The 27,220-nt window shown below is 41.7% G+C and overlaps 1 protein-coding gene across 7 annotated transcripts in view; it reads left to right on the top strand.

Moving 5' to 3' along the window:
• Positions 1 to 27,220, top strand: part of ZNF592 (zinc finger protein 592) — a 49,885-nt gene that overhangs the window by 5,544 nt on the left and 17,121 nt on the right. Inside the window, exons 1-3 of one of the 7 annotated variants that reach the window (XM_079126797.1) lie at positions 7,607 to 7,688; positions 21,930 to 21,963; positions 23,176 to 25,430. In XM_079126797.1, the coding sequence (XP_078982923.1) occupies positions 23,196 to 25,430 (2,235 nt within the window). In that variant the 5' untranslated portion in view covers positions 7,607 to 7,688; positions 21,930 to 21,963; positions 23,176 to 23,195. Of the gene's footprint in view, positions 1 to 7,580; positions 7,689 to 8,548; positions 8,574 to 13,781; positions 13,923 to 21,757; positions 21,836 to 21,926; positions 21,964 to 23,175; positions 25,431 to 27,220 lie in introns of those variants that run through there. The other 6 variants (XM_079126796.1, XM_079126798.1, XM_079126795.1 and 3 more) reach the window with 6 other exon arrangements.

Genomic DNA, 27,220 nt, shown 5'->3' on the forward strand with positions numbered 1-27,220 from the left:
CCTACAACCTAGGACCATTGTTAACATTTTAATATTTTAGTATTTGTATTAGACCTTTATATCCATCCCTATTTATACATGTATGTTTGTTTTAACTTCTTTTCTTGCAAAAATAACAACATCCTGAATAGGAGAAAGTTTTGACAGTTGATATCCAGTGAGGTAGAGCAGTTGCATGTATCCAGAATCTGAATGTTTCCATTTGTGGGTATCTGGTCTTTGCTTGCTGTAGGGGTACAGGATGTAATGTTAAGTAGCTAATTACATTTGAGTTTTTTTTTTTCACCCAACCATTCGCTTTTACTTGACAGCAGGGAAATGTATGTTGAAATAACATATGATCCATTTTGTGTCTCCCAAGAAAAGTTAATGAATACCTTGGGGTCACCAAAGTTTGTATTGTCTTTTGCTAACTGTGACTTTGGTTAAGTTCCTTACCATCCCCATTTTAGATTCTGAAGATGTTTCTATCAGAAAGTAATGGTGGGCTGGGGATATAACTCAGTTGGTGGAGTACTTGCCTTGCAAGCATAAGGCCCTGGGTTCGATCCCCAGCACCGCAAAAAAAAAAAAAAAAAAAAAAAAAAGTAATGGTGAGCCAGGTGCAGTGGCATACACCTGTATTCCCAGAGACTTAGGAAGCCGAGGCAGAAGGATCACAAGTTCTAGGCTAGCCTTAGCAACTTATAGAGACCCTGTCTCAAAAGTGCTGGGGATGTAACTCAGAGGTTAGAGCACCTCTGGTCTCAATCCCCAGTAAGGGTGGTGGGGGGGAAGCAAGCCCCTCCCCTGCTTATTAAGTTACACCAGGCAGTGAAAAGGATGTGATAACTGTATATGTGGTTGGTTGTGGGAAGATTGCCAGAATGTTGAGTGAAGAAGAGGAGTATGTCCACTCCTGGTCAGGAGCAGATCAACTCCTACTCTCAAATCAGTATGTATGTGGGTGGGGGTCTGTGGGACTTTAATTTCTATCTGTTTTTAAGAGCTCCAGGATTATTGGGGCCCTCTCAGAGATTCTGAAACTTTAAAAATGTCTTAAAAATTTTATTTTTAATTATTTTATTTTAACTGTGCATTAAGAATCCTCCACAAAAATAAATTCACAAGCTTATACAGAGAATGCAAGAGTGGCATCCCAAGTCTAACTCAAAATAGGATTGGTTCCACTCTGTAGGACAGAGTTTGCCATAAGATCTCCTTACCTCTGAGGGATGGAATTAGGGTGGTTATCTCTTTAATGTTTTTAAGAAAAAAAATTTTTTTGTAGTAGAAGGACACAATACCTTTATTTTATTTATTTTTATGTGGTGCTGAGGATCAAACCCAGTGCCTTACACATGCTAGGCAAGTGCTCTACTGTAAAGCAAAAACTCATTGTGACCCTCTAGAAGAGGTATGATGATGTAATTAGCTGTACCTCCTAGGTCATTCTCAGGAGAAGATTCCTTTGTTAGATATGCATTTGGGGCAGCCCATCCTGCCAGGTGCATTAGGCTAGCACCTCTGGGATAGTTCCTAAATTCAGAGAGCTAGGGCTGTGATGTGTGACTTGGCTTCTAGGTTTATTTGTTGGGAGTTTTTTTGTTTGTTTTGTTTTGTTTTTGCAGTACTGGGGTTTGACCCCAGGAGTCATACCTCGGAGCTACATCCCCAGCCCTTTTTAAAATCTTAAAATTTTAAGACAAGAGTCTCACTAAGTTGTCCAAGGTCCAGGAGGCCTAAAATTTGTGATCTTCTTGCGTCACACTGCACCTGGCTGGACACGTTCTTTAGAGGAGCTTGGGGTCTCCTGTGGACCATTGGGCTTAGTCTCCTCCATACCCATATGGGATGGCTAGAGGTTTTGCTGTTACAACTTGGGGGCCAAGGGACTGTAAGAGATGGAGTTCCATCTAAGCCTCACATGCATTCCTGGGATTTCTTCCCGTTTAGGTCTCAGCCCATCCTGGGAGTGAAGTGGGGTCTGCTTCTTCCTTGTAGTCTTTGGATGCAGGAGCATTTTACCCACACTGTCCTTGGCAAGCTGGAGCTGAGTGGGAGCCAGTGGGATGGGCTATGGCTCCATTTTTATTCCCCAGGTTGCTGAGTTTTCAGCATTCTACTCCTTTCTGCCAATTCAGTTTCTGAAGTTGAATATGTTCTTTTAGCAAGCCAAGGGGCAGAGTAAGGCCATTGGGAGGGGTTTTGAAGGTATTTGTCCATTGTAACTGCAAACCATTTCCGGGCTGTTGTAGGGTCTGAAAACACATCTGAGGCAGAACTTTGGCATTTTCAGAGGGGTGGGCACTGAGCAGCTGTTCAAATTCTTCTGGGCTTGGAAGGACTGTTTATTGTCTTATTCTTGTTAGACCTCTAGACCTGAATTGAACTAGCCTAGATTGTAAAAACTTCATTGTCTAATACTTCATTAAGACTATGAATCTTAGGCCCTTAAAAATATTACATGTGTGGGGCTGGGGATATAGCTCAGTTGGTAGAGTGCTTGCCTTGCAAGCACAAGGCCCTGAGTTCAATCCCCAGCACCGCAACAAAACAAAAACAAAAACAAAAAAAAATTACATGTGTGATTAATACTACTGTTTTCTTAATTAGAATTACTTGTATTTAAAATTCTGCTGAACCTCTTTGAAACTGGGCTATCACTGATCTGTAATCTATAGTTGGATGTGAAAGGCCTACCCTAGGTCCAACCCAGAACTGGATACTCTGTGGAGCATAAAAGAAGCATGCGAGATGAACTTTGCCCTCAGGAGTTCTCCCACTGAAAGCAATTAGAGAACAATTTGCTTCTAGACCAGAAGTGTCTTAAGCAGGCTTTCTTTCTGAGGGTGGTGGCTACTTACTACAGGAGGTCACTCTTTGAGGTGACTGGGGTTACCTTTGGGGAACGTTCTTTAGTACCCAAGATGTATTGAATGGCTGTTTGGAAGGAGAGGAGTGGTGGCAGTGATGTAATCTCATCTTTCATTATTTCACTTATCTCTGCTTGACACTATTTCCCAAAGTACCTGCACTTTGTAGGAAGAGGAATCCCCTGTCCCTAAATGTGAACTCCAGCACCTGCCATTCCATTGTACTCCATTCCTAAGTCTAAGATTTTTGTCTTTCCATTTTGGAGAACTCTTTTAAAATATTTACACCCCCGGGAGAGGTCATACTCTTAGTAGTTCATCAGCAATCAGTAGCTTTAATTACCCAGAATTAATTAAAGTCAAACTGAAACAAAGATAGGTACCGCCAGGCACTTGGGGGCTAGGGTGTCTGAAGGGACATAGTCCTGCATGACAGGAGAGAACTGAGGGCAGCAAAAGAAACTTTTCATGCATATCAGTTTCTGCAGGCAGTGCTGCTGAGCCACCTCCCTGCTGATACTAGGCCCATCTGGTGGTCCTGTTGGCAGGGGAATGGTGTATAGTGTGGGCCAGCATCAGTACAGGGGTTTTGAAACAGGTGGAATTTGAGTAGAGCCTACAAGGGTTGGGAAGATTGTTTTTGTTTTGTTTACATATTTAAAAAATAATATATGCCCAGTTTTTAAAAAATTGGAAACATTAAAGGAGAAAACGTATCCCTCATAATTTTTCCTGATTGATGGATGAGATATGGAGAAGAGTAAATTTGTGTGTGTGTGTGTGTGTGTGTGTGTGTGTGTGTGTGTGTGTTACTGGGGTTGAACCCAGGGCCTCATGCATACTAGGCATTGACTGTGTACCACTGAACAACAGCCCCAATCCCTCTGTCATCTTTCAACTTCATTTTTTGTTCTTTACAGTTCTTTCTGTTTTTCAGGACAAATTATCTTCAGCTCATAAGTTCATTTGGATTGGATTAATTGACTGGAAATACTTATTTCTAAATGTTTTCTCTTTCATTAGACTTCTTTTAAAAAGGCTTTTCCCAAGATGGAATCAGTGAAGATACTTTTGGTATAATTAGCTTCTTTATGATTTTTTTTTTTTTTGGTATAAATCATGTCTTGAAGTTGATGTTTCTGAGTATTCACTAATTTCTTGAATAAATATTTGAGGGTCTGCTATGCTGTTCCAGGCACTGGTGCAGGGAACACAATTAAAATCTTCCCCTCAAGGAACTCATATTCTAGTAATTGTGAGTTTATAGACAATGAACAAGAATAATATTAAGGATGAGAGATAGTGAAAAATATATGGAGAAAAATAAAGCAGGGATCGTGGGTTGGGAGCTTAGTAGACAAGAGTTCCTATTTTAATGGAGACGTCAAGCTGGACAAGATGATGCATACCTGTAATCCTGTCTACTCAGGAGGCTGAGGCAGGAGGATTGCAAGTTCAAGACCAGCCTGGGCAATATAGTGAGAGCCCAACTAAAAAATTAAAATAAATAAAATAAAGAACTCAGATAAAGCCAGATGCAGTGGTGCATGCCTGTAATTCCAGTGGCTTGGGAGGCTGAGGCAGGAGGATGGTGAGTTCAAAGCCTGCCTCAAAAATTCAGTGAGACCCTGTCTCTAAATAAAATATAAAAAAAGGGCTGGAAACAAGTACCTAGAAAAAAGGAGAGGGGGTTTGTGCTGGGGATGTGGCTCAGTGCCCCTGGGTTAAAGAAAAAAAAAAAAAAAAAAAGAGAGAGAAATATCACTGATGAAAAGATATTTGAGTGAAGGCCAGAAGGAGGTGAGAGAGGGACCCATGCAAATATGGAAGAGTAATCAGGCTGGAGAAAAAAGTAAACACAAAAGCCCTGTAGCCAGAGCCCTTAAGGTGCTTAGTAACTGTGTGAGGGAAGGTACCAGAGCAGAGGCCCACCCTGAAGATTCAGCTGTAATGAGTCTGAGCTGGGTCAGGACTTAGGTCCCCAGGTGTTTCTAATGTGCTTTCAGGGCTGAGAATCACTGGACTGAAGGATTAAATCAATCCTTTTCTGAGTATTTAATGGACAGATTTGAATGGGAACTGTGAGTAGGAGAGTTTAGCCCCTCTGATGGGAAGGTTATTCAGGGCCTTCTGACTAGCAGGGATAACAGGAATCTTCCACAGTAATAAAAACTCTTCAGTTTATGTATTTTTTCTAATATGATTACCTCATGTTGCTGGGCCTCAGTTTCCTTGTTTGTAGAGTGAGTGGCTTAAATTCAATGGTTTCCTAAAATCTTTTTGGCTCTGACAGTTCTTAATGTTTCTGATGTTGGAAAAACCTCTAATCTGGAATACTGTTGTAGAACAATGTTTTCTAATCCTTATCTTACAACATGCTAAGTTATGTCATAATTATGGTAAGGGCTAAAGGGAATGTCTCAATACCAAATTGAAGGAAAATTTGTGCCCTATCTAGTATGGGAAGATGAAGGTATTGGGAAATGGGAAATGTGAAACTGACCTCCCAGTTTAGAGCTCAGAGTACAAGGCAACTTGGTCCTTGGAGGCAGGCAGGAACCCTGAGCACTCATTGGAGGGCTAGTCTTGGCTCACTCACTGATAAGACCTTGTGAAATGGAAATAGTTACAAACTATAAAGCTCCTATACACCTGCATGTGCATATGTAATTAATCTGGGAGAAGCAGCCACTCTGGGTCAGTAAAGCCGGATGCTCAGGTTTGTTAGCCCCTCTCTGCAGCCAAGCTGCATTTACTTGTGTAGGAAAGACTATCTGCATAGCCCCACAAAATCCCATTGCTTGGAGGCACTGAAGTGACCCTGGAGTGACTCTTTTTAGAGCACCTTTGAACTTTTTTACTATTGGACAGTAGAGCCAAGACAGGTCCAGGTCCCTCTCATTTAGACATTACAGTGTTTGCTCATTAGTTTATGTTTCAAAATGTGAAGATTCAAATAAGAAAGGGAAAACGTTGAAAAGTTATCCCTATTTCTCTTCTGTAGAATTGGGGTAACTGGTTTCCTTCTCTTACCTTTTAAATTTTCTGTTAGTATTCTGTATATCTCTCTGGGCATGGTAGCACACACCTGTAATCCCAGTGACTCAGGAGGCTGAGGCAGGAGGATCTCAAGTTCAAAGTTAGCCTCAGTAAAAGCAAGGTGCTAAGCATCTTGATGAGACCCTGTCTCTAAATAAAATACAAATAAGGCTGGGGATGTGGCTTGGTGGTTCAGTGCTCCTGAGTTTAATCCCTGGTACCTCACCCCCAAATATTCTCTATCTCTCACTGGGATTATAGCTCAATGGTAGAGCATTTACCTGGCATGTATGAGGTCCTGGGCTCAATCTCCAGTACCAATAAAAAAAAAAATAAAAAAAAAAAAAAAAAAAAAAAATTAAAAAGTCTATACCTCTAACTTAGAACCTAAACTAAATGCTAATCTGGCAAGGTTAAGACAAAGAGGAGGTTAAGAATGCAGGATTAGGGCTGGGGTTGTGGCTCAGTTGGAAGAGCGCTTTCCTAGCATGTGTGAAGCACTGGGTTGAATCCTCACAGCACATGTAAACAAGTAAAGGTCTATCCACAACTTAAAAGAAAGAAAAAAAAAAAAAAAAAAAAGGAATGCAGGATTAGAATAAGAAAGGGCAGAATTAAAAGTTCAGGGGTGAGACCTTTGATTCTTTATTTGTGAATACATAATACCTGATAGAGCATTAGCTCATTTTTCTGAACACTGACCAGTTACATCTGAATGTTGATGGATCGTGGCCAAGGATTAGTAGTTTCCAAAATTCCCAAGGTGATTCTGAATTTGGTCACAGTTGAAAACTACCTTTTTTTTTTTTTTTTTTTGTAATGGGGATTGAACCCAGGGGCGTTTAACCACTGAGCTACATCCCCAGCTGTTTTATTTTTTATTTTGAGGCAAGGTCTCACCAAGTTGCTTAGGGTTTAAGTTGCTGAGGCTGGCCTCAAACTTGTGATTCTCCGCTTTAGCCTCGCTGGGATTACAGATGTGCACCATGGCACACAGCAGCTTTTCCTATTTTTTTTTTTTTTTCTCATTCTCATCACCTGCTCAGTGCTTATTCCTTCTGCCTCTCCCCCACCTTATTCGATTTCCTCAGCTTACCTGCCACCTGTCCCCTGACTCTGCTTCCTCAGCCTTAGAAGGCATCCTGAGCACTGGAGGAGAAGCTGTGTAGAGGGGTAAACTGGTTTCACTTCCCTTGCCTCTCTGTCCTCTGTGCATGCTTCCCATCATCAAGCTGCTGAGGTCCACTGACAACATGTGAGGGAAAGCTTGCTGACCACCGAGGTTAGTGGCAGAGTACTCACAAACACATGCATTTGCAATGTGAAAGACTTTACAAATATTAACTCACTGAATCTCTTTGATAGCCCCGTTTTATGTATGGGGAAACTAATAACACAGGTGCAGCGTCTTGCGCAATATTACATATCTAGTAAGCAGTTGAACTGGGATTTGAACCTAGGTGGAGTCTGCTCTGAACTACTGCACAATGATAGCGGGAAGTCAGGTCTGGGGCTGGGAAGAGTTTTTTCCTTGACTGCTTTTGGGGCCTGCTTTGAATTTATGTTTGGAGATTTTTCTCAGGTTCTTCCCTGGGATGATTATTATTAGTTTTTAAACTCTCTTTCCTAACTTTAACATTTACCTTCAAACTCATTTAAAAAACATTTTGTTTTTCTTCTTTCCATAGGTGGTGTTTGGACACTAGACCATGTGCCTAGGTAGTTTTTCCTTTCTCCGCAGCTCTACTCCCCCAGCAACGCTCACCACACCCTTGTTTTGAGAACCTCACTAAGGTATGATGTCTAGGCTAACCTGAGATGGCCTTGAAGAGCTGAGTTTTGGACACAAGAGAGCTTTTCTGTTCCTTGGGTTTGGTTTTGTTTTGGTGGTAAAATACAACAACAAAATTTATTATCTTAAAGTATACAGTTCAGTGGCATTAAGTACATTCACAATTTGCAGCCATCACCACCATCCATCTCCATCCCATATTAAAACTCAGTAGCTATCACACAGCTCCTTGTTTCTCTACCCTATAATCCTGGCAACCACCATTCTCTTTTCTGTCTATTATTTTACCTACTCTAGGGATGTCATATAAGGGGAATCATTCAGTATTTGCCTTTTTGTATATAGCTTATTGTATCACTTAACATAATGTCTGCAAGGTTCACCCATGTTGTAATATGTGTCAGTTTCCTTCTTTTTTTAAAAATTTTTTAAGTGTTGCTGGTGATTGAACCCAGGCCCTCACTCATGCTAGGCAAGTGCTCTACCACTGAACTATACCCTCAACCCCCTTCCTCTTAAAAGCTAAATAATATTTGCATATTTCACATTTTGTTTATCTATTCATCCATTGATGGATATGTGGGTTGTGTCTACCTTTTGGGTATTGTGAATAAAGCCGCTATGAACATGAGTGTTCAGGTATCTTGAGATCCTGCTTTTAATTCTTTTGAGTATACATCCAGGAACAGATTTGCTGAATCATGTAGTATTCCATGTTTAATTTTTTTTTCTGTACTGGGAATTGAATCCAGGGGTTCTCTACTACTGAGCCATAATCCCTATCCCTTTTTCTTTATTATTTTGAGACAGGGTCTTGCTAAGTCGCTGAGACTGACCTTGAACTTGAGATCCTCCTGCCTCACTGTCCTGACTCACTGAGATTATAGGTGTGTACCACCATGCACATCTTTGAGGAACTGCCATACCATTTTCCATAGTGGCTATACCATTTTATATTGCCACCAACAGTGGGAATATAAAAGGGCTCCTGTTTCTCACATTCTCATCAACAGTTTATTATTTTCTGGTGATTTTTTCTTTTAAATAGCCTTCCTGATGGGTTTAAGTAACCTTGGTGGTTATCTAGTTGGACCCATGGAGTCTACTAGCCAAGGGCTAGGTCCCTGTTGTCCTAAAATGTATAAAGTAGAAAAAGTAATTTGACACAGATCTCCATGTATTCCTCACCCTAATTCAACAGTTAACAGTTTATGATCAATCTCGTTTTATTTATGTGCCCTCCCAGCTCTCTTCTGCCCCTGTGTTATTTTGAGGCAAATCCCAGATGCCGTATCATTTTATCTGTAAGCATTTCACTATGTGTCTTAAAAAGGGCTTTGTTTTGTTTTGTTGAGATGTGGTCTCCAGGTTGGCCTAGAATGCCTGCTTCAGCCTCCCAACTAGTTAGAACTGCAGTCACATACCTCTGCGCCTGGTTAGGATAAGGGCTCCTAATAATCATTTTTTTGTGATGATAGAAAGGCACGTAGTGTTGTACCTTTGAGCAGGTTATTCCCTATCATTCTCTCAAATCAACAAGGACATATGCAGTGGGCACACATGAACACATGTGAACATTAGATCCATTGCCATTGCCATGTTGGGGGAAGGGCTGCCTTGGTTGGGGTCCTGCTTTCCTACAGAAGGTTGACTGTCCTTAGATTCAAACAATCTTGTTGAAGGAGGCCACCCAGATCTCTGTGAATAGAAGAGGGAGGAAGAAGGGAATGAGGAAGAGAAGAGTGAGTGGGAGTAAGTCAGCAAGTGCATAATGGAGAAAGGAATAAGGGGAGAGAGGATGAGAAAGAGTACAGATGGTTCCCAGCTTTCTGTTTTGACTATACAATGGTGTGAAAGTGATATCCATGTATGCACACTTCCAGTTTTGAATTTTGTTTGTGTCTGTGGCTATTGATATGTTCCCAGTTCTCAGCCATACTTCCTAGTCAGCTGTGAGATCATGAGGATGAACCACCCATGTTCTTCAGTGTGCTGTGTTGCTAGACAATGAGGTTCAATGTCTTAGTTTCTGTTCTGCTTCTATAACAGAATACCACAGACTGGGTAATTTATAGACAATAGAAGTTTATTTAGCTCATGGTTCCAGTGGCTGGGATGTCCCAAGGTCAAGGGGTTACATTTGGTGAAGGCCTTCTTACTGTGCCCTACATTGATGAAAGGGTTAGTGGGCATATGTGTGAAATACAGAATCTGACTGAACACATTCTTTTTGTTAGGGAACTCGCTCCTGTCATCATGAATCCATTTATGAAAGTGTAACCCATGTGGCCTAAAGGACTCTTAGAAGCCCCACCTCTTAATGCCAGTACAATGGCAATTGATTTTATTTTCTTTTGTTTTTGTTTTGTCTTTTTTTCTTTCTTGTTTTCCCCAGGCGCAGGGGGCAGTACTAGAGATCGAACCCCAGGTGCACTTAACCACTGAGTCACATCCTCGGCCCTGTTTTATTTTTTATTTTTAGATAGAGCCTCACTAAGTGGGAACACCTGAACCTGAAGACTAACAGCATATTTCTTTTGTCCCTACAAAATTTTCACTTTTGGAATCTTTGAGATTGTCATTTCCCTGTGGTAGATGAGTCTGGTGGTGGCTCAGAATCTGGTGGGATGGCCACTTTCTATTTTCAGGAGTTGAGGTCTGGTTCCCAGTAGGTCTGAGGCTGTTTGGCTTCTTGATTGGGAGTCCTTATCCCCAAGAAATGATGCCCACAGAATGGTGTGTGAGCAAGAAAAGTCCTCACTTTCTTTTCAAATCTCTGGGTCCTGTTCTCACAAATTGGAGATGAATCAGTTTCAGATAATGATGAATCAGTCTCAAAGTAAGGAAAGGTGAAAGGGGTGAAGATTACAAAGTATCCATTTTTATCTAAGTTCTCAGCTCTGTGAACTTTGCTGCCTATATCTAGTTTGTACTTCTCTGTTTGCCTCATAGTTATGCATAAGCCCAACCCCCTCTAGTTCTCTATTTTTTCTTTTAATATAACAGCTTTATTGAGATATAATTCACATATCATACAATTACCCCACTTAAATTGCATAAGTCAATGGTTTTTGGTTTCTTCACAGAGTTGTATCCCCATGTCTTAAGATTCAGGACCCTGTGCCTTCCTCTTTGCTATGATTCTCAGAGCTAGCTTTCCCACTCCACTGGTATCACGCTCATCAACAAAGATGTCCTTATTGTGGGGACCTTGGCCAGTAGGCATTTTCCACTGATATAATATTTAAATCTAGCCGGGTACAGTGGTGCCAGCCTGTAAGCCCAGAGGTTTAAGAGGCTAAAGCAGAAGGATTGCAAGTTCAAAGCCAGCCTCAGCAACTTGGCAAGACCCTGTCTCAAAATAAAAAATAAAAAGGGTTGGGGATGTGTCTTAGTGGTTAAGAGTTCACCCTCCAATACCCACTCTAAAAAAAAAAAAAAATCTAATAAGCTCCTACAGGGCCCAGGATTCATAGACAAAGGGCTATTTTGTGTAGGTCCCTTCTCACTGGTGAGGTCCCATCAAGGTCTAACTATTTATTTAAAAAAACAAATTAAATGACTGGGGGTGGAAAAGCATGTTTAGCATGTGTGAGACCCTGGGGTTAATCTTCAGTGTGTATGCTTGTGTGTGCTTGCACACACACGTTTTAAAAGCTAAACACAATATATTGCATATTTGCCAAATGTTTGACCTGCCTGGGAATCTGTGAGTGTCTTTGAACAATCTTAGCTCTGAACAGATGAACTTGTCAAATTCTAATGGCGGATACCTTCCAGTAAACACAGTGGTGCTTATAAACAGATAATAAAACAATGAACAATAATATATATCCAGTGGTGATAAGTGCCAGGAAAAGAAACAAAGAAAAGGGCTAGAGATTGGTGGTGGGGATTGGTACCTCATATTGGCTGGCCATGGAAAGTGCCTGACAAAGTGATATAGGATTAAAGACCTGAAGGACCTGAGGGAGTGAGCCCACAGAGATCTGGGGCAAGAACCTTTCAAGCAGAGGAAACAGTGAATTCACAGGTCCTGAGGCAGAATGTTACCAGCATGCTTGAGGAATGGTGAGGAGTCTTTGTGTGCTGGGAAACACTGGATATGAAGGAGATATTTGGGAGATGGGTAAAAAGGACTGGATTTTACTTGGGAAATGTGATAGCACTGGAAGATTTTGAGGCAGGGTTGTCCATGATTTGATTTAGGTGTTTTTTGTTTTTGTTTTTGCCAATGAAGGGATTCCACCCAGGGCCTCATGCATGGCAGGCAAGAACTCTACCATTGAGCCACATTCCCAGCTCCCTGACAGGTTTTCAAAGGAACATTTTGGCTGCTGTGTTCAGAATGACTGGTTGAGGCAAGGGCAGAAGCAAAGATACCAGTTAGCAGGCATTTGTGGGAATACAGGAGAGATGATGACGGTGGAGGTGGTGAGAAGTGGTTGGATTTGGGTATATTTTGAAAGTGGAGTTGATAGGATTTGCTTGAGGATTGAATGAAGAAGGGTTTGAAGGAAAGAAAGGTATTGGCCTAAGGAAGCGGAAGGATGGGAGATGTCATTTGCCAAAGTGGTGGTGATTGTAAGTGTAAATCAGTGGTTATAAATTAGACATATTAAGTGTGAGATGTCTGTTAGATGAGAAAAATCTAGAAATACCAATTAATCATTTAGTGAGTGCCTATTGAGGGGGTTATAAAATAGCTAGAGAGTGAACATTTCACTGAAATAACTATTGATAGAAAATTATCCCAGGGAGAAGAATAAGTAACACAAAGGGAAGCATAAAAGAGGGTTGGTTGGCTTCTATAGAAATTCCAGATCCTTAATAAGTCCTCAGTGATGCCTGCAGATGTTTTCAGTGGGGGGGTGCTCCAGAGTAGGGTCTAGGCCTTTAGCTTTATGTTCTCTATAAGCTGCCAATCATAAATCTTGGCATTTGGTAACTGATAGATGAACTTTCCATCTCTCAACCCCAATTCTCTAGGTGTAAAATGGAGATGTTGGATTAGATCAGTGCACTAGAAATAACTGAGAAGTTTTAAAACCCCAAAGTAGGAATCCAACCCAGATCTGTTGTGTCAGAATTTCCATATCTGGGGCCTAGCATCTATATTTTTGTCTTTCTTATGTTATTCTTCTGCACTCAGGCCAGTAGCAGCCTGCATATGAGCATATGGCAGCCACTGGACCAGAAGAATTTCAGAGGTTATCTGTGAGACTTGTTGGAATGCCTGCCATGGAATTAATTCTGTGCTTGGGACATGGGATCTTTGGTTGGGGTAGAAAAGGCATGGAGTGGGGAGGAGAAAGACACCTTGTTCAGGGCAGGCAAGGGCAGACACATCAGTCAGGGGTTTGGAGAGGCATTTAGGAATAATGGTTCTGGGAACAGTGGTCAGTCCTCTGTCACTGGGGGCCAGGTGTGTTAAGTCCTGAAAATGGCAGTGAAAGACTTGACTTCAACTTTGGAGAGGCTCACAAACTGATGGGAAGGACTGATAAGAAAACTCATGATTCTGTTCTGGCCGACTGTGAAAAGTGCTGCCATAGAAGAAGGGAGTCCCTGGTGTCAGGAGAAGCTGGAGGAGGAGTTGGAGGGCAGAGGACTGATGTTGCAGTGCACAGAGAATGAATCAGGAAAGAGGGAATCCAGAACCGAAACTCAGGAAGAGGAGGAGTTGTCAGGCAGTTTATGTTTGGGGCCAGGGTGGATCTGGGCTCTCAGGTATTCTTTAGTCAGGTGAAATGGAAGAGTCCGCACATGGAGGTAGGAGAAAGTGAGAGACCCCAGTACAATAAGGATATAGAGGTGCCCTGGGAAGTGACTGAAGTTGGACAGAGACAAGATCAGAATGGAGCTCTTTGTGAGACTGAGCAGTTGACCTCTATCTTGAAGATGATGGGAATTTTGAGCAGAGACATTTCTAATCCAATGTGTGTTTCACAACAACCATTCTGGCAAATTGCATTTTGGAGGAGGGAGAAGATAACTGAAAAATGTTGTTTCGCCTGGGTCCATTGGGAGAGCTATTTCCTGTATACTGCTGGAAATCTCTTTGGGCCATTTTTTGCTAATGTTTTGAGCACCAGGTGTCTCATGGAATGAAACACTAGCCACTGACTGGCTGGGAAGATCTGTGACTTGGGTTCACCTGACCTGTGAGCAGTCCTGACTGTACTCAGGGGGGCTGTGATGTGTAAATGATAGACTTCTGCTTTTCCACATTAGGAGTAAGTAAGTACATGTGTGGATCCATTAGCTCTAGGTTAATTTGCTCAACTGTTGCGGCTTAGCCTGTTCAAGGACTCAGAGGTCTTTAAAGAGTTTAATTTTACATATTAATTCAAGGACTGTCCAAGGTTTCCATGAAGGCAATTAGCAACAGCAGAGGGAAGAGAGCTGGTTCCTGTGCTTCACAATTCCTTATCATTTTGACTCTGTCATTCCTGTTCTGGGACTTCATTCTGATCCCAGGAACATCAGACTTTTTACTGTTTCCTTTGATTGGTCAAAGTTTCACAGAGCTCCCTTCAGCACCACCCATGGAAGCAGTGTCTCCCTCTGATCAGTGTTTCTGCCAGAGTCCAGGCCCAAGTTCCTACAGGTCTTGGGAGCAGTGGCATTCTCTGGACCTTGCTTGCTCATTCTCTTTCCTCTTGTCTAGCCTTCGTTTCTGGTACAAAAGAAGTGCCTCTGCCTGGTACCCAACTCAACAATGCTTCCTTCTGGTCTCAGCTACTGCTAAGTAACAATTGCCCCTCCCTCTGCCCTTCCCGTCCTTGTGTGTCCCCCTCCCCCTCCCTCTGTTCCTGTTCCTCCATATCTTTTTCCCTATCCCTCCATCTCCCTACTCACTTACCCCCTGCCCTGCAGGCCCCTAGCCCCCTGTTCATCTCATAGTTTGAATTATTTATTTATTTTTTCCTCTGTTGTTCCCTGGGATGCTCTTTTCTCTAAAATAGAAAACTGAGGGCAACTTTCATTTACCCATTTAAAAATCCTTAACTTGTATAAATAATAATTGAGCACAGATGATGTCAGTATATAAGCTGTAGGCAATTATGTGGGGGAGCTGAATTAAGAGTTCACCCACAGGTTGTAAAGCATCCATCCACCCATTCTTCTTGCCAGGCTTCATCCAACAAACATGGCAAATTAAACACACACACCCACAAAAACAAAAACAAAAACAAAAACAAAAACAAAAAATCCAAACAACAACAACAACAAAAAAACCCCCACAAAACACTTAATTTTGTTGTCCCATAGTCCAGTGTTCCTAAAACCATGCTGCCTTTCATTTTCCCTTTTTTTTTTTTCCTCTTCAGTACTACTGATTGAACCCAGGGCCTTGCATATGCTAGGCAGGTGCTCTTCCACTGAGCTACATTCTTGCTAAATTGCTGAGACTGACCTCAAACTTGTAGTCCTCCTGCCTGAGCCTCCCAAGCTGCTAGGATTACAGGTATGCACCACTGCACCAGGCTCTTCATTTTCCTTTGTAAATCTGCTTCATGTTGTTTGCCTTATTACACAGACTACACTGAATAGACATCAGACCTTTCTTAATGCTTTTGGAGTGCTTCTGCCTCCTTGATGTCCTGTTACTTAACTTTTATTAATCTGCTGTTACTGAATTTAGCATTGCTAAGAAAAACAGATGACCAAGTTTAATGTTATTTGAAATTTGAAGGCTTTGATGCTTAGCAGGAAAGAAAGCTCATGGGTTTAGTGCCAAGTCTTTGTTCTTAGTTCTTCAGAGCCCTCCTTCTTTTCTTTTTTTTTTTTTTTCAAGATTTAAATATGTCATTACGTTTATATAAATAACAATAATACTTTATATATATACATATATGTACATATCTTTTGCATTTCTGGGAATTGAATTTGGGCATGCTGTGTAAAAGCTTTACTACTGAGCTATATCCCCAGCCCCTATATATATATATTTTTTTTTTTTTCCCCCCTGTAACAACTTCAGTGTATTTTTTGACTAATGGATAAAGTCACTTTTTATTTGTCTACATTTTTTATTTAAAATTTTAAAATATTGCTCTTTCCTCTGATATTTTCAGGTTTGAGGAATAAACCTATACTTTGGTTATGATTTCCCCTTTCTCCTAAATCCTCATGTCTTCAAAATGAAATAGTTTTATTTTTAAAAAAACATTTTGTGTTTTTACTGGTGTGGTTCATTTTGACATGTTCATGAATGCATGAAACATAATTTGCTCCCCTTGAAATAGCTGTAATCTTTAGGCTCTTGCTAGAATCTAGCTCTTCTGTCTGCTTGTATTTATGACTTCAGGACCTTTTCCAACTCTGATGTCTTTCTTTCTATTTTATTTTATTTTAATTAAAAATTTTTTTGAGTTTCAGATGGACACAATACTTTTATTTCATTTATTTTTATGTTGTGCTGAGGATTGAACCCAGTGCCTTACATGTGCTAGGCAAACACTCTACTGCTGAACTATATCCACAGTCCCTAATGTGTTTTTCTTAAGGTGTGGGAAACCAAAACTGCATGGCACATGTAGCTGTGGACAGAGAAGTTTTGAATAACGGGAGGTTCACAAGTTTTAATTTGTTTCCAGTATCCTTTTGGGGCCTTTCGTGATGAAACAAGCAATGTGGTGTCCTAGAGGGAACTGGCTAAACCAATGCCCAGTCCTCTTTGTTGAACAGTTTTGATTAGAACCCATTATTCTAAAAGTATAATTGGAATTGCTTTTCCTTAAGTGTTCCTTCACATTTACTTTTACTGATGAATCATTTGCCATAATTTCCCCTATTTATACAGCCTCTTAAGAACTTGTCTTTTAATTTTGCATTTTGCTTTAGAACAGCTTTAAGGCAGTTTGCAAACTTGGAACTTTTACTTCATTGCTTTGACAATTATTTATTAAATATCTAAAGAGAAATTCAGCAATGAATGAGACACATAAGCCTCTTCCTTTATAAGACTTACAGACTAACTTTTGGTTCCCAAAGCATTTTGAGTGTGAGACCTCCTTTTTAAAATAAGTTTTTCCTGACTCTACATTTGGTAGTGATGTTTCTAGAAGCTAATCATTGAGAACACATATATGTTGAAGTTGAATCTCGTGTTAATCAACTTTTTTGTAACAAAATACTTGAGGTAATCAGTTTAAAAAGAGGAAAGGTTTATTTTGGCTTATGATTTCAGGAGATTCTGTTCATAAGGCTCTCTATTTTTGCTTTGGGCCTATGGCATGGCAACATATGCTGGGGAACATGTGGTGGAGAAAAATGCTTACTTCATGACAACTTGGAATTAAAAAGAGAGAAAGAGAAGGGACTGGGATCCAAACATTCCCTTCAAGGGCATACCTCTGATGACCTAACTTTCTTCTACTAGGTCCCACCTCCTAAAAGTTTTACCACCTCCAAAAGAACTATGGACTGGCAACTAAACCTTCAACATGAGCCTTTGGGGAACATTCAAGACCCAAACTGTAGTTGGTCACATTATGGGTTGGGATCTATCATTCTAGGTAAGCCTTAGTCCAGAACAGGTCAATGAGTTAAAAACATCACCGTTCATAGTTCCCGATAAAAAAAGAATCACAAAGTCACACGTAAACATCATACATTCATTTAAGTTCTATGGAATGCAGTTGGTTTTTTGTTTTGTTTTGTTTTGTTTTGTTTTGTTTTGTTTTGTTTTGTTGGTTCCAGGAATTGAACCCAGGGGTGCTTAACCATTGAGCCACATACCTAACCCTTATTTATTGATTGATTTTTAAGAAAAATTTGAGATAGAGCCTCACAAGGTTACTTACAGTCTTGCTAAATTGCTGAGGCTGGCTTTGAACCTGTGATCCTCCTGCCTCAGTTTCCCAAGCTGCTGAGATTACAGGCATGCACCACCATGCCAAGCTGGTTTTGGTAGAATTTTGGCAAGTAAAATCTATAGAAATTCTAACTACCTGAATCATATAAAATCATATTGTTTTTATCCCTTTGAAGAATTCTAATAGGCTGATTAGACCTGAGAAGACCCTTCCAAAATCAAGATGTTCCTTTCTCCCATCCAGTTGATGTGTTTTCCTAAGTATTGGGTAAAATTCCTTGGATACATTAGTAGACCCTGTAACAAACAATGGAAATGTTTCTTTACTTTTAAATAATTTATAGATCATCCCTGAATTGGAAACTTATCCCAAGAATAGGGTATAGTTTCAATCTTCCAGTCTTAGAGTTGTTCTCTATCTCCCAGGCGGTTGTATATATTGTTGCATAGTTTCACTATTAAGGGAGCTTGGGTGAAATTTGCTCTCAGTCTAGGCCATAGAGAACCAGTGATCTTGTCTTACATGTTGACCAGGCTGCTGTAAATCAGAGAAATCACCAGGCCTGGATCTAGTTTGTTCAAATGCTTCAGGGTGAACCTCTGCCAAATGCCCTGCATGGCGGACCATTGTTTGTAGGCTGGTGTTCGCACACCTGACTCTGGGCCCCGTGTGATTGCTTGCTTTTCCCAACTTTGCTTGCTGCTTTCAACAGTTTGTAGACACTGGTGTATGCTGAAACTTTTTATTTTAACATATCTTTTACTTTAATTAAGTTATCCTATTGCTTTTCTAGCTAGCATTCCCCCGCCAAGTCATGCCAAATGTATTTTAAGAATTTTTTATTAATAATGTTTATAGCCTTGTATAAAGACCTCTTCAAATTTTTTGTCTTATTTTCCTCTTCTTTTTTGTATATTGAAAATATAAACTAATAAAATTTTATAAATAGAATCTGAAAGAAATTTGAATAAATAGGTTGAAGATGAAGATAAATGAAAGAAAATAATTTCATCATTTGGAAATACTTTTAACACTTTGGGGTATTACTGCCTTTTTCATTAAAATATATATTTTTAAATTTTTGTTTCAAATGTTATATGCTACAGTATCCTTTTTCTTACTTTATATCAGGAGCACTTTTTTTTTTTTAAATTTTTGTACTGAGTAGCAAACCCAGGGTGCTTAATCACTGAGCCACAACCCAGCCCTTTTTATTTTTTATTTTTGAGACAGGCTCTTGCTAAATTGCTTAGGGCCTTGCTAAGTTGCTGAGGCTGGCTTGAACTTGCGATCCAACTGCCTCAGCCTCCCAGGTTGCTGGAATTACAAGTGTGTGCCTCTGTGTCTGGCCCAAGAGCCAGTTCATTTTAGGCCTATATATTTATCTGTAATGTTATTAATACTGATGCCTAGTATTTAATTGTATTAATTGTATTTATTAAATATTTTCGTATTTAATTGTATATAGCATAATTTCTCAGATGTATTCTTATTATTGAATCTTTAGGTCATGTGTCATTTTTTATTATAAATTCTATAATAATTGTCTTTGTCATGAGCATCTGTATTTCCTTAGGATATATTTTTGGATATATTACTGGACTTTCTGTATCCACTGTTAAATTGCCCTTTAGACAGGTTATATTAATTTATACTACTTACAAATTTTATATTGCTTATTTCCCACATCTCTGCCAACACTGGGGATTTTCACTTTTTAAAAAACTTTGGTCAATTTTAAAATCCAAAAGTGGTTTCTTATTACTTTAATTTGTATTTCTCCAATTTATCATGGGGTTATAACTTTTTAAATATATTGATTGTCCACTTGTGTTTCTTTTAAAAATAACCTACTCATCACCTTAGCTCTACTAAGTTGCTTATCTTTTACTTAGTACTTTGTAAGGTCTTTTTTACCTATTAATTAAGATATTAGTGATTGTGACTACTGCAGATATGCCTTTTGGTTTGTTTGCCTTTTAATTTTGAGCAAATTTTTGATAAAGAGAACTTTTTTTTTTTTAGTTGTAGATGGACATAATACCTTTATTTATTTATTTATTTATTTATTTATTTATTTATTTATTTATTTATATGTGGTGTTGAGGATTGACCCCAGTGCCTCATACATGCCAGGTGAGCTCTACCACTGAGCCCCAGCCCCAGCCCTAGCCCTGACAAATGGAACTTTTAATTGGTTGTCTTTCTTTTTTTCTTTCTTTCTTTCTTCTTTCTTTCTTTCTTTCTTTCTTTCTTTCTTTTTCTTTCTTTTTGGTGGGACAAGGGACGAGGGGTGAGTACTGAGGATTGAACTCAGGGGTGCTCTACCACTGAGCTACATCCCAGACCTTTTTATTTTATTTTGTGTTTTGCTAAATTGCTCAGGCTGGCCTCAAACTTGCAATCCTCCTGCCTCAGCCTCCCAAATTGCTGGGATTACATATGTGTGCTACCTTGCCTGGCATTGATTGTCTTTTTCTTTACAGTTTCTTCTTTGCTTTTGTAAGAGGATACATTTTCCTTAATACCATTTTCTACTTATAAACAATGTGATACTTTAGAGCAAGGTTCAGAGAAGTATGAACTGAACATTTAGGTATGGTGAGTCCCTTAGTCACTAATTGCTGCTGTTTTGGTGTTCCTTAGCAGAGCTAAAAAGAAAACAGAATGTAGTCTTTGACTTTTAAAGACTTCAGCTTTGATATTTAAAATCCTTATGGAAGTTTTTTCCTGCTGCCGATACCATTTACTATCTCTGATTTTCTAGCAAAAGATACGTTAACCTCTGACCATTTTCAGCCCATCCCTGAATGTCTCTGTTAGGAGAACATCATGTTCTTCTGATGTAATATCTTTCTGTGTCAAGCCCCTGCAACTTCCTGTTTGATGACAACTGGCTTCCAGCTAATCCTTCTCACTCTACCAACTACTCCCCCTCCTCTCTCATATGCTCTTACCAGCTCCTTAAAAGGACCAATGTATTCTGTGCTTCTTCAAGAGAAAGAGAGAGAGAGATGAGGAAGGGTGAGGGGAGGAGAAAGGAATAAGACCGTAAATACCACAGAGGTGTCTCTTCATAGTTATGATCACCCTGCATAGTAGTCACTTGGCATTGGGATGTCAGTGCTTTCAGTGATATTCAGTATTTTCCCCTTTTTTATGGGCTCTGATACTTCCTAATCCAGAAGGCAACCATTTATTCTGTTATAAAGATGTATCTCAGGGCTGGGAATGTGTCTCAGTCTAGTGCTTGCCTAGCATGCCAGAGGCCCTGGGTTCCATTCTCAGTCCTGCAAAACAACAATAAAAATTCATTTTAGTGAGGTATTCTGCCAACTTGTGTTTAGATAATTGGTATTTCACTTTATGATTACCTACCCTAATTAAGTGTTTTCTCAGTGGTGGGGTGGGGGGTTGTATATTTCATTTTCTGGCCAATTTACAGGCAGATGTGTTTTGGGAGGTGTGATCGAAACCAAATCTACAAACCTGATCATCCCATGGGGTGGTTAGAGATATACTCTGCCATGCCACCTGTTCTTGTGGTCTGTGTGTTTTGTTTTTTTTATTTTCCCTTTGAGAAATTATAAAAGTAGTTGGATGTAGTGGTGAGCACCTATAATTCCATCTACTTGGGAGGTTGAGGCAGGAGGATTACAAGTCTGAGGCCAGACTGGTCAATTTAGTGAGAACTTCTCAAAATACATTTGTTTAACAAAAGAGCTGGGGATAGCTCAGTGGTGGAGTTCCCCTGGGTTCAATCCTCAGTACCACCAAGAGGGGCGGGAATTATAAAGCAGTAACCCCCAAAATAGTTTTGAAAACATAACCTAGCAGTTATCTCACAACCCTGTATTTTTCTTTTAATCATGACTCAGATACATATTTAGTTTTACATTGTAATCATTGTCTGTGTATATGTATTTTCTATTATATATTTTTTATTTTATTTTTATTTTTTGGTGCTGAGGATTGAACCTAGGGCCTTGTGCAGGCTAGGTAAGACAGGGTCTCACCTAGCACTGTTGCCCAGGCTGGTCTTGAGTTCCTGGGCCCAAGTGATCTTTCTGCCTGCTCTTCCTCAGTTCTGCAAGTACACATGCATGTTACCATGCCTGGCTTTTTTGTACTGTTTTCATAATGCTATAGCATAATTTTGTGTATAGCTTTTGGAAATTTTGTCCTTAGGATAAATTTCTGGAAGTGGAGTTCTTGAACTCAAGATTGCCACTTTTCTGGTACTGTGTAGTGACTCTGTTTTCTAACAGAGTTGTGCCTGTCTGCTTCCACAATGGTTTTCAGCATCAACATGGTATAAAAAATATGTAAGTCAGAAAGGCCTTGGGATACTGAAGCAGAAATTAAGATTTAAGGGCTGAATAAGGGAGATGGTGAAGGTTTTCTTTTTTTCTCCAGCAGGTTTGAGCCAGCCAGTTTCATGTTTCATCTAAGTGTGAGTGTTACAGTAATTTTTCATATGGAAGGACTTTTGTGTGTTTTTTTATTTTTTTTTTTTTTTTTTTTTTTGGTCTGTCGTTGTTTGTTTTCTTGGTTTGTTATTGGCAACTGAACTCAGGAGCTGTCTAACACTGAGCTACATCCTCAGGCCTTTTTACTTTGATTTTGAGACAGGGTCTCATTAAGTTGATGAGACTGGCCTTGAACTTGTGATTCTGCTACCTTAGCCTCCCAAGTTGCTGGAATTAGAGGTGTGCACCATCAGCCTTGCAGAGGGCCTCTTCTTACGGCCTTGGTTTCCTTTGTCACAATGTTTCTGTAGTTCTACTTCCCCAGACTAAGAAGGAAACAGGTGCATTGAGTTAAACTTGAATTGTTATTCTATTTTTTTGTATATTAAGTTAAAATAGAATTTAACCTTTCCCCAAACTGTCACCTGGCCAGTTTGATAACCGTGTGGTACCTTGAACCACTCTGCTTCTCATGTTTAATGCTCCATTCAACCAATAACAATTTTAGGGTGAAAAATCAAGGAATCAGCCAGGTATGATGACATACATCTGAAATCCCAGTGATTTGGAAGGTGGATGCAGGAGGATCATAAGATCAAGACCAGCCTCAGCAACCTATTAAGACCCTGTCTCAAAATCAAAAATAGTTAAAAGAACAGGGGTTGTAGTTCAGTTGTAAGAGCACTTGCCTTGCATAGGTGAGACCCTGGGTTCAATCCCCAGTACTACAGAAAACAAAACAACCAACCAAACCAACCAACCAAAATTAGGAATCAAGTGTGTTTGCTGAATAGAGAAGAAATTACCAAGGAGGTGTACAAGGTTGAATCTCACATATGAATCAGAAGTTTTCTCAAGGAAGGAAGTGTTGAACAATGCTTTTAAAAGGGGGTGGGGACTGAGTGTTAGGCTTTTGGCTAGGGCACACGACTATAGTGTTAGGAATGTGGTAGGCCATGCAACCAGTCAGTAATTTGCCAGATAGGCTTGTCATTACATATAAGCTCTTCTCACCCCTCTCCTCCCTTCCAGAATTTAGTCTCAGGTATGTGACTTACTATCATGGAACATAGGTTTCTGCTTTGGTATTCTACCTGTGTATGTGTGTTAGTGTGACAGGTGTCCAGTGAAGATGATACAGGTCAGTCCAGTGGGAACTTGGTGGTCACTGACTCTGTTCTCTGTTTCTGTCATAGCCCTTGCCAGCTATCCAGCCATGGGGGATATGAAAACCCCAGATTTTGATGACCTTCTGGCTGCCTTCGACATCCCAGACCCCACCAGCCTTGATGCCAAGGAGGCCATCCAGGCTCCCAGCGAGGAGAATGAGAGTCCCCTCAAGCCTTCGGGCATGTGTATAGATGAGAGTGTGTCCTTGTCTCACTCAGGATCAGCCCCAGATGTGCCGGCCGTGAGTGTCATTGTCAAGAACACCAGCCGTCAGGAGTCATTTGAAGCGGAGAAAGACCACATTGCTCCCAGCCTCCTCCACAATGGATTCCGGGGCTCAGACCTGCCTTCAGACTCCCACAACTGTGGAAAATTTGATTCTACTTTCATGAATGGAGACAGTACCCGGAGTTTCCCTGGCAAACTGGAGCCTCCCAAGTCAGAGCCATTACCCACCTTCAACCAGTTCAGTCCAATCTCCAGCCCAGAACCTGAGGATCCCATCAAAGATAACGGGTTTGGGATAAAGCCTAAACATTCTGACAGTTATTTCCCACCCACTCCTGGGTGTGGGGCTGTGGGGGGTCCAGTCCTGGAGGCTTTGGCCAAGTTTCCAGTTCCAGAGTTGCATATGTTTGATCACTTTGGTAAGAAAGAACCAAAGCCAGAACCCCTGCCTCTAGAGAGCCACGAGGAGCACGAGCGAGTCAGGCAGAAGGTGGTGGAGCCTCACGAAGAGCTGAATTCCAGTCGATTCTTTGGGGAAGCGCTGGGGTTCAACAGCCACCCTAGCAACAGTATTGGAGAGCCTAAGAAGCTTGCCCCAGAGTTTGGTACCCGCTCATCAGTACCCCCTAGGCAGCGTCTTAAGCCAGCTCATTCCAAACTGTCCTCTTGTGTTGCAGCCTTGGTAGCCCTGCAGGCCAAAAGGGTGGCTAGTGTCACCAAGGAGGATCAGCCTGGCCACACAAAGGATCCCTCTGGACCCACTAAAGAGGGTTCTAAAGGCAGCCCCAAAATGCCCAAGTCACCAAAGAGTCCCCGGAGCCCTCTGGAGGCCACTAGAAAAAGTATCAAGCCATCAGACAGCCCTCGGAGCATTTGCAGTGACAGCAGCAGCAAAGGCTCCCCTTCCGTGGCTGCCAGCTCCCCACCAGCAATTCCCAAAGTTAGAATCAAAACCATTAAAACATCATCAGGGGAGATCAAACGGACAGTTACCAGGATTTTGCCAGACCCTGATGATCCAAGTAAATCCCCTGTTGGGTCACCTGTAGGAAGTGCCATTGCTGAGCCCCCAAGTGAGGTGCCAGGGGATGAAGGCACAGCTGTGCCTGTAGAAGAGCACTTTCCTGAGGTAGGCACAAATTCAGGGAGTCCCCAGAGAGACAAGAAAGAGGATGAAAGCATGACAAAGTCTGTTGACTCTACATCTCCCTGCTGTAGCTCTGCGTCCCGGGTCCCAAAGGGGGCTGCCCCCAACTCACAGATGGGCAAGAAGCAACAGAGCACAGCACTGCAGGCATCGACCCTGGCTCCTGCCAATCTTCTGCCCAAAGCCGTGCACCTGGCCAACCTGAACCTGGTCCCCCACAGTGTTGCCGCATCTGTGACAGCCAAGTCCTCAGCCCAGAGACGGAACCAGCCTCAGCTCACGCAAATGTCAGTGCCCCTGGTTCACCAGGTGAAAAAGGCTGCCCCTCTCATTGTGGAGGTCTTCAATAAGGTCCTCCACAGCTCCAACCCTGTGCCCCTCTATGCGCCAAATCTCAGCCCACCTGCGGACAGCAGGATCCATGTGCCAGCCAGTGGGTACTGCTGCCTGGAGTGTGGAGACGCATTTGCCTTAGAGAAGAGTCTAAGCCAGCACTATGGCCGGCGGAGTGTCCACATTGAAGTGCTGTGCACACTGTGCTCCAAGACACTGCTCTTCTTCAACAAGTGCAGCCTGCTTCGTCATGCCCGTGACCATAAGAGCAAGGGGCTCGTCATGCAGTGTTCTCAGCTGCTCGTGAAACCCATCTCTGCGGACCAGATGTTCGTGTCGGCTCCTGCAAACTCCATGGCACCAGCAACCCTAGCCCCTTCCTCCTCCCCCAAACACGGCCCCACTTTGGGCAGCGCCAGCCCCAGCCCCCCACCTCCAGCCTTTCCTCTTTACCCAGACCCTGTGAGGCTCATCCGGTATGGAACCAAATGTCCTGAATGTCACAAGCAGATGAGGGACTACATGGTCCTGGCTGCACATTTCCAGAGGACAACAGAGGAAACCGAGGGGCTGGTAAGCACAGACCTGCACTGTGGTGGGTGTCAAGCCCCTGGCTCACATGGGTTCTGATTGAGCATGGAGAGAAAGGCTCAATGATGTGGGAGCAGTGATAGAAACTTCTGAGTCTTAGAAGAGGACATCTGGCTTAATGGTTAGTGGCCCATATGAATAGATGGTGCTTTGTGTTTATTGGGAAAGATGGCCTATCTGTAACTAAGGGAGACCATGAAGATTTAACAAATGTGTTTGTGGACGTGCACCGCATCCTACTCAACTCCCACTCCAGTGGGCTCTGAGGTCCATTGTGGGGCCTGTCAATGCTGGATGATCTTTTTCTGGTCTCTGGAAGGTGTTAGCACAGTTCTGCATGTGCCCAAAGAACCTAGGGACAGAGATAGGTGAGTCGTTGCTCTGCCTAACTCTGTTCCTCTAAGAACTATCTTTACATTGTTGTTCTGCCCTGCAGTGGACACAGCTGTTTTGCAGAGTCCTTTTGGGGATACTTCAGTAGGACCAGCAGTAGGGCTGAGGTGAAAGAAATGAGGGTAGATGGGTATGTGGGCACATGGTAGAGACTTTGGCAGCCTCCTTTCATCCATATTCTCATCACTCCAGGAAAGCAGCTGAGCTTGTCTGCTTGTTCTCATTTTTGGTTATGCTTGATGAGGTCTGTTTTTAAAAAAAAAAAAAAAAAAAAAACAGCTGCCTGTGTTGAGTATACCCTGTATTAGTAGGTCCCTTCAGGAAGGTGGTCTCTTCCTGACCTGCAAGGTTAAGTTTGGAGGAGGGAGAGATAGGGTACTCTAGGTATAGGAAACAAGTGCAGAGTGGGTTTGAGGGGCAGGTATTTGTTGGGTATGAGACTGGCCATGAGTGTAGGGGCAGAGGCAGGAGGGCAAGCTGGGTAGGTCTGCAGGGCTTCTGTAGAGTACTTGGCCCTAAAGGGGCTAGGGGGTGCCTTATGGGTCACTTTGTGGCCTCTCATCTTTACCTTCTCTCTGTCTCATTTTCCTTCTGATGAGTCAGATGGAGTGTAGTCACCTGGCCCCTTCCCCAGGGGCTTCAGTGTTCTTGCTGTCCAGCATGGTTGAGTTTTCTGAGTCATGTGATTGAGCACCTTTGGCGGTGGACCTGGGGGCCTGTGAGTTTTTCATACTGCTTCTCACCCATCTTCTACAATCTGTGTAGACAAGGATCAGGGTGTAGGATCCCAGGCTAGCACTCTTCTTTTCCTATACTTATCTGTGTCATTATCCCCTTTTCGGGAGCCACATAAGCACACACACATCCTTACAGGAAGGCAAGGCAGGCACAGAAATGCTGTCAGGCTTCTCTCAGCCTAGCTCAAATCCTTTATAAAATCTCCTACCAGTAAATGCCACTTCTGAGGCTTGGACTGGAGCTCTGGGATCAAAAACTAACCTCGGAGGCTGTTGGACTTGGGTTTCCCCGTGACCGTACCCAGGCTTTGGGCCACATGTCCGGGGCAGGGTGTGCACAGATGGGGTGGGGTAGGGTGGGGCTCCATGCCACAGCAGGGACCGTTTTGACCATATGTTTGGGCTCTCCATCTTCTTCTTGGAAGTCTGCTCCTAAACTGAATCTGCCTCCCTTTGCAGTGACTGAAGGGGTCTTTTCATCCTTCCTCTTGTGTTGACAAGAGTTAACAAGTCACCTTGTTAGGAAAATATTTCAGCACAGACGGACTACTTTTTTCATGTTCTTAAGCTTTTCTTTAACTATTTGTTGTTATTATACCTAATTAAAATTAACAATAAATGTATTTAGCTAAGTGCATTCAC

Source organism: Sciurus vulgaris (assembly GCF_902686455.1).
Source record: "Sciurus vulgaris genome assembly, chromosome: 2".
Taxonomy (NCBI): domain Eukaryota; kingdom Metazoa; phylum Chordata; class Mammalia; order Rodentia; family Sciuridae; genus Sciurus; species Sciurus vulgaris.